The 7,387-nt window shown below is 52.1% G+C and overlaps 2 protein-coding genes across 2 annotated transcripts in view; one reads left to right on the top strand and one right to left on the bottom strand.

Annotated features, from left to right (window-relative positions):
- The window catches only part of RAB3A (RAB3A, member RAS oncogene family), a 5,946-nt gene extending 5,559 nt beyond the window's left edge, over positions 1–387 (top strand). The window contains exon 6 of the mRNA XM_010845687.1: positions 368–387. Coding sequence (XP_010843989.1) covers positions 368–387 — 20 coding nt within the window. The remainder of the gene's footprint in view (positions 1–367) is intronic.
- Positions 388–477: 90 nt separating this feature from the next.
- Positions 478–3,645, bottom strand: MPV17L2 (MPV17 mitochondrial membrane protein-like 2). Its single transcript, XM_010845662.1, has 5 exons — positions 3,399–3,645; positions 2,585–2,755; positions 1,531–1,607; positions 1,269–1,397; positions 478–967 (listed from the first exon to the last, which is right to left on the bottom strand). The coding sequence occupies exons 1-5, from the start codon at positions 3,628–3,630 to the stop codon at positions 875–877; spliced, it is 702 nt and encodes a 233-aa protein (XP_010843964.1). The 5' UTR covers positions 3,631–3,645; the 3' UTR covers positions 478–874.
- Between the last annotated feature and the right edge of the window lie 3,742 nt (positions 3,646–7,387).

Raw genomic sequence — 7,387 nt, 5'->3', positions numbered from 1 at the left:
TGGCCCCGTGAACTCACCGCTCACTCTTCCCTCCAGACCCCACCTTTTTATAAATTCACCCCCATCAACAGTTATCAGTTTTGAAGAGGGGGCCAGGTGACACCCCAGGGCAAGCTGGTCGGGTGATGGGAGGTAGCCAGCCTCCTGGCTGTGGCATGGTGGGTCCAGGCGGCTGCAGGCATCTCAACGTGGACCACTGGGTGGGTCAGAGCCAGGAAATGGCCCACCTGGCTCTTCACCCCCAAGGTTGTACCCTTTATGGGAGCAGGGTTGGGGGGCGGGGGGCTGCTGCAGATATGCACCACCCTGGGATACCACTCTCCACCAGACCTGTTCTGACGTCATGAGTGTCAAACATGCCCCCCAGCCCCCCAGGAGATGTCATGACAACACTACACACACCCAATAAAGTGAATGGATGACACAATGTCCCTATGAGCACCGGCCTGATAATGCTGGCTCTGTTCATCCACAAGATTTTCAATTACAAAGAGAATTTAATGGTACTTCCATACTCCATGACTAGAGGATAAGACTGGAGGCTCCAAATTCTGGGGCCCGGATCCAAGCAGATGGGCGATATCCCCCACCTTGGTCCCAGCGCCCAGCCTACAGCAGTGTTGAGGGCTTGGTGCTAGCTGGCTGGCTGAGACCCCAGAGCTGAGGATGGCCCATCACGAGTCACTTGAAGCTGTCCCAGAAAGGCTGAGGTACAACTGTCCATCTTCATGGTTGTATTCCAGAGGCAGAAACTGAGGCCTGGCAGTGGGCTTGGCAGGGGCAGCCCAAGCAGATGCCCAGAAGTCAGGGTGTGGCTAGGACTTGGCCTAGGAGTCGGTTCCCCTTTCTGCCCAGGTGGCTGGTCAGCGGCAGCTCAGTCAGTCTTGCCTTGCTGTCTGGCATCTGGGGGCTCAGTCTGTATGGTGCCCAGGGCCACACAGCCTGGGGGTGTCAGAGGGCCTGGGATCTGACCGCACAAGAGCATCTGGTTACATGTGCTGTTCACCCCCCTAGGCACACCACTGAACCCTCCTCCAACCCCTTGGCACTGGGGTCAGCCTCGCTGGACAGATGTGGGCTTGGTCCTCACCTCGTTGGTGATCAGCAACCTGCCCACCCACCACGGGGTGCAGGCAGGCTGTCAGGAAATAAAGGCTGACACAGGCAGCCCTCACCCTGAAGGGTAGTTGTACTGCCATTTGGGGCTCACACATGTGCCCCCCTCCCCCAGGAGTCCCCTGGGTGCTTGGTCCACCCACTGCGCTCACCCGGTATTTCAGGTAGGAGAGGTAGGTGTCCCACCCTAGCGTCAGGCCGTTGATGTAGGTGACTCGGAACTGGGGGGGCACGAAGAGGAAATTCACCAGCTGCGCAGCAGGCCACACACACCAGTCAGCCTATGGGGAGGGGCAGAATGTAGTGAGGGGCGGAGCCAGGAGGGGCTTGGGTGGGGCCTGAAAGGAGGGTCAGAAGCGAGATGAAAGTGGGTGGAGGAGAAGGGATAGGCGGGGCCTGGGCAGGCATGCCCACCTTGTAGAATTCCCAGAACTTGTCCCGCAGCTCCTGACAGCTCTTGTCCAGGGTCTGGCCCTCCAGGCAGCCAAGGCCTAGGAAGGAAACCAAGAAATGAGAGTATCAGGAGCTGGGGAGTATGGAGTACAGTGGTAAAACGGGTAGGGTAGGACCCATGAGGAACAGAGCTTCCCCAATGGCTCAGCAGGTGAAGAATCCACCTGCAGTGTAGGAGACACAGGAGACTCGGGTTTGATCCCTGGGTCAGGAAGATCCCCTGGAGGAGGAAATGGGAACCCACTCCAGTATTCTTGCTTGAAAAATCCCATGGGGAGGAGCCTGGAAGGCTACAGTCCACAGGGTCGCAAAGAGTCGGACACAACTGAGCAACTAATCACCACCCCAGGCAGCGGAACAGTGTCCCAAGCAGAGGAACCGGGACGTTTAAAGGCCTTGCAGTGGGAAGTGGGGCACAGCAGGGAGGCTGAAATGGGTGAACAAGAAGTGAGAGGTCTGTCCTGTATAAACTCGTACCCTGTGGGGCGGTGACACACCCTTGCTGAGGCGGTTTTATTACCAGTCCTGTACCTTCCTTTACCTTTACAGATAATGAAACTGACCCTGGGTGGCAAGAAATGAACAGCTCTCCAGAGCCAAGGGTTAGGATGATTGTGCCCTGCCAACCTCAGTCTCACCTCCCCTTCCTCCAGCCTCAGGGCCTTTGCACCAGCTGTCCTCCCCCTCCACCCACCACCCCACCTCCCTCCCGGCCCGGTGGCTCCTTCTTCATGTCTCATCTCAGCGTCTTCTCCTTGGAGAGGTTCTCCCAACCATCATCTCAGACACTGTCTTCACCCTTCCTACACGTAGCACCACTGTCTGTGATTCTGCCATTCACATCTGACTTCATTGGGTCTGTCCAATCACCACTGTACCCCAGCCTCCAGTCCCGGGCCACCCACACAGGAAGTGCATCGATAACACATCTCCAAGTTCTGGACACAAAACTGACTCTACCCCCCTGACCCCCTGATCCAGGAGGGACCAAGCCCAAGTTCACAGGACCCCTTACCCAAGAAGTACCAGACGCCAAGCATAGGAGAGGCCACCAGTTGGTCAATGAGGACCTTCTTGAGGACGTTTGGGAGGCCAGGGAAGCCGGATGCAGGGAACAGGCGGTCCAGCCAGAGATACCAATAGTGCAGGAAGGGGCCCATGCTGCAGCCAACTGCAAACATGCTCACTGTGGACAGTCCAAGAGTTAAGGGGGGCACATTAGGCCAGCAATCTTCCCCCCCCAATCCACTCCCTCCCTGGCTAAGACCTGGGTAAGCCTGACACCCTCCCAGGGCCGAACCGAATATTCTTCCATTATTAGCCCCACCACCAGGTACCATTCCAAGAGGTGCTTTTGCATCTTCCCTCATTCCCTCACTACCCTATCAAAGGATACCACCATCGCCCCGCTTTCCGAAGGAGGAAACAGAGGCACAGCTGATAGGGAAGTGTGGGACCAGGGTGCGACCCAAGCTGGCTGGCAGCCAGATGCTGTGCCTTTGACTACCCCAGGTGCAGCATATCGTGCTCAATGGTAAGTCTGTCAGTGCAAGAGAGAGGGTAGCAGATTAGGGGGTGGGCGAAGACCTGACCGTCAGGATGGCAGTGGACAGAAACCCTACGTATTGGAGATGAGATGAAGACTCGAGGGGGAAGGGACGCGGAGAACGGGGAGTGGGTGTCTAGGTTGCACGCTGAGGTAAAGGGTCTTGCCAGGAACTGAGGTCACCGGACATAGTCACGGAGCTCAGGTCCGGTTCACCGGTCTCCGGATCTGAAGTTGGGGGCAAAGATCTGGGGTAAAAAGCCTGCAGCACCGGTCCCCTTACCTGAGCGCCGCGGGTCGAACTTCTGGCCGGGCCGGGCGCGAATCTCCCAGGTCTGGCGCGCCCCATCCCCAGCCGCCATGAGAACGCCGCATCCCAGGGTGTTGGTGACGAGCAACGCACGGCCTTGGAACAGGGGCTGACCCGCAGCCCAAAGGCCGCGCAGCCAGCGCCAGCCGCCGGGCGGCATCGTCCGCCGGACACAGGAACCGGCACACCGGGCCGCCCCGCCCATGCCGGCCAATCCCAAGTCGCCGCCGAGTCCCGGTTACCCGCCCCGCGCGGTGGTACCCAATCGAACGCTGCCTTCGTGATTTGTATGCCCGCCCCAAATCGCTCCAGTCAATCGCCGACTTCTTCGAAGCCTCACACCTCCTTCCGCTCCTTACGGACCAATCACACAAGGCTTAGCGTCACACCGCGCACGCCAATTATTGACGTTCCACCCTCGTTTTCCCGCCCCCTTCTGCTCCGGCCTATGGGTAACCGTCGTCACCCTCTTATTTGACCGCCCAGTACTTCACTGACCAATCACTGACTTTAAGATGGAAAAATCACAGCCTGTTTGTCCTGCCTCCCGTATTGAGATGGCCAATCTAAGGCCGTTACCGAGTTCTCCTGTGTAAATTGCCCTCAAGAGTTCCAGATTCTCCTTCAATTCCTGAAAAGTATTGGCCACCAGGGCGGAAACCAAATCCCGCAGAGATTCGGGGACGTGGACTCGGGGCTCCAGTTCTGCTGCGCGCGCAGGCTGCAGGGATTCCTGTCTGGACGTTGACCTTGGTCCTGACTACTGCTGGGCGTCTGACCTAAGTTCCACAATAATGATAGTACTTAAGACGCTACGCACTGTTCTGGGCACATGACGTGCTTTAAGAAATTTGACAGCAACTTTGTGTTGCTGCAGTGATAATTATATCACCATATCACCTCCTATGTTCCTGTTAGGGGAAAAATCTGAGTTTCAATGGAAATCTATGCATTACTTACAAGAGCAGGGTGTCTGGAGCCTGTGGGCCGAATTCTGTCGCCACCTGTTTTGGTGAGGTTCAAGAGCTAAGAATTTTCTTAACTTTTTTTGATTGGTCGATGAAAAAAATCCAGGTACTGTTCTGGGACGTGGGAAAATTGTATGAAATTCCGATTTTCGAATCCATAAATAAAGATATATTGGAACACAACCATGCCCATTTGTGTTTTTTTGTTGTCTACTCTCAACTACAATGAGGAGTTGCAACCAAGATTATATGGTCTACAAAAACTAAACTGTTTTACTCTTTACAAAAAAAAAATTTTTTTTTTTTTTTTGCTCTTTGTTAGAGGACACGCTTCAGTTTTCTGATTTTGATTCTATGGGAGATATTTAATAAACCGCATGGTTATAACTGAGAACACCAAAAAGTAATTCTTATTTATAAACATGCAAATGAATTCTGCCAAGTAAAGAGACACTCGCCCCATTTTTTTTTTTGGCCTTTATTTGCACGTTCATTTTATACTTCCTGTTCTGTCTCTTATTTGGAACTTCTTTGAAATGGTTTTAACACCTGACAAGTTCCCTTTATTAATAACGTGAGTTAACAGTAGTTTTTAACACATGCTCATTTTTGTATCTGTATGAGAGGTGTGATTTTAACTTTTTGGGAAAAATGATCCTTCAAACACTTCCTATTGCAGTCAAGTACCTCATTCTGGTATTCCAGGCTCCAGATTTTACTGCATTTTGGTGGAAAACTTTCAAAATGGCTTAAAGAGGGGTAAGAGTCAAGTTATGGTTCACAAAACAGAGTCAGATAAACTTTTTCCATGAGAAAGTACATTTCATGGTAGCTGAAGCCCTGGCAACTCCAAATGAGTAAGAGAATTTTGCTATTTCTCTATTTTTCTCATTTCTGTTTTCCTTTCTCTAAATATGATTTTGATGCCTTTGAAACGGGAGGGAAGGGGGCATAGCACAATCTTTGAAAGAATGACATAGCCCAAGGACACAACATATACTGATTAGACCAAATGGGTTCAAGATGGTGGACAAGACAGCTTCTACTAGACCTTGAACCTCAGTATATGCTCACTATAACACATCACCCAGCTAAGTGACTGGAGAAGGCAATGGCACCCCACTCCAGTACTCTTGCCTAGAAAATCCCATAGACGGAGGAGCCTGGTAGGCTGGAGTCCATGGGGTCGCTAAGAGTCCAACACGACTGAGCGACTTCACTTTCACTTTTCACTTTCCTGCATTGGAGAAGGAAATGGCAACCCACTCCAGTGTTCTTGCCTGGAGAATCCCAGGGATGGGGGAGCCTGGTGGGCTGCCGTCTATGGAATCGCAGAGTCAGACACGACTGAAGCGACTTAGCGGCAGCAGGCTAAGTGACACACCCACAGGCACCATGACAGTTTCAAGGCAAACCAAAGACCAAAACGTGGGCAGTGGCCCAATTCCTAGAAATTTCTGCCCGCTTCCCCAAAATAGTTGGAATAATCCTCCTGTGTATTAGTTTATGAAATTACCCAACCCATAAAAGCTAACCACAGTACACTTGAGGCTGCACTCACCATCTGCCACAGCCCACACTCTTTGTCTGGGGAGTGTGTCTCTCACTCTTGCCTTCTGAGATGGCCTACAGTCTGTCTGTGGAGTGTTTCTCTCTGGATAAATCCACTTCTTACGTATCACTTTGTCTCTTACTGACTTCTTTCTGCAATGAGACATCAAGAACCTGAGCTTCATTAGGTCCTGAAACCAGGCACCGTGGGTTTTGGCTGGGTCTGTGTCCCAGCCCCTTGGGTTTAAATCCCAAGCAGGATTTTGGCCGAGCTCAAGTCCTGGCACATGGGTTCAACTCCCAGTCTGAGGTGAATGGTTGTAGCTGGCAACCACAAACTGACAGTGAAAAGGTAAGAGAGGTTTAGAGTTAGGCCTGGTCCTATAGAGGCCCTTGGGAAACCATGAGCCAAGTATACAGGAGAGGACCTTTTACTGTTGTCTACTCGTTTCCCCACCCTGCCCCCAACTCTAATCCTAGGTTTATTCAACACAATTACTTTACTCTACACAACAAAATACAAACATAACATTATCTCAAATATTAGTGACTAGTGAAACTCGCTCAGTGGTGTCCGACTCTTTGTGACTCTAGGCCAGAATACTGAAGTGGGTAGCCTTTCCCTTCTCCAGGGGATCTTCCCAACCCAGGGATCAAACTCAGGTCTACCCGCATTGCAGGCAGTTTCTTTATCAGCTGAGCCACAAAGGAAGCCCGTCTCAAATACTACAAAGTTACAAAACTCAAAACAGAGAATTTATAGTACAATAAAGCCACCAGGGCTTTCCTGGTGGCTCAGACAGTAAAGAATCTACCTGCAATGTAGGTGACCTGGATTCAATCCCTGGGTCAGGAATTTGCCCTGGAGAAGGGAATGACTTCCCAACTCCCGTATTCTTGCCTGGAGAATGCCATGGCCAGAAGAGCCTGGTGGGCTACAGTCCATGAGATTGCAAAGAGTCAGACACAACTGAGCGGCTAAACGTACACACACGTATAATAAACATCAAAAAAGCAATGGACACGTTGCCAAGGTAACCTTCACCACTGCCGTGAATACCAACACAATGAGGGTTTCAATGATGGTCTAGATTTAAACTCACAATATCAGAGAGGGTGGAAAAGTGTGTGCGTGTGTGTGCACGCACGCGCACATCCACGTATGCACATGCTGCTGCTGCTAAGTCGCTTCAGTCACGTCCAACTCTGTGCCACTCCATAGACGGCAGCCCACCAGGCTTCCTTGTCCCTGGGATTCTCCAGGCAAGAACACTGGAGTGGGTTGCCATTTCCTTCTCCAATGCATGAAAGTGAAAAGTGAAAGGGAAGTCGCTCAGCCGTGTCCAACTCAGCAACCCCATGGACTGCAGCCTACCAGGCTGCTCCGTCCATGGGATTTTCCAGGCAAGAGTACTGGAGTCGGGTGCCATTGCCTTCTCCGAC

The sequence above is a fragment of the Bison bison genome, unplaced genomic scaffold (genome assembly GCF_000754665.1).
Source record: "Bison bison bison isolate TAMUID 2011002044 unplaced genomic scaffold, Bison_UMD1.0 scf7180017864221, whole genome shotgun sequence".
NCBI lineage: Eukaryota > Metazoa > Chordata > Mammalia > Artiodactyla > Bovidae > Bison > Bison bison.
The sequence above is the reverse complement of the archived record's forward strand: the minus strand, read 5'-3'. Positions and strand labels throughout refer to the sequence as shown.

Excerpts from the sequence above, each read along its gene's own strand:
- MPV17L2 (XM_010845662.1), bottom strand. The coding sequence starts at position 3,630 with ATGGGCGGGGCGGCCCGGTGTGCCGGTTCCTGTGTCCGGCGGACGATG. Across the intron at positions 1,608-2,584 it reads TGGCGTCTGGTACTTCTTGG|GCCTTGGCTGCCTGGAGGGC; the intron begins GTAAGGGGTCCT and ends TTTCCTTCCTAG. Across the intron at positions 1,398-1,530 it reads AGTTCTGGGAATTCTACAAG|GCTGACTGGTGTGTGTGGCC; the intron begins GTGGGCATGCCT and ends CCCTCCCCATAG.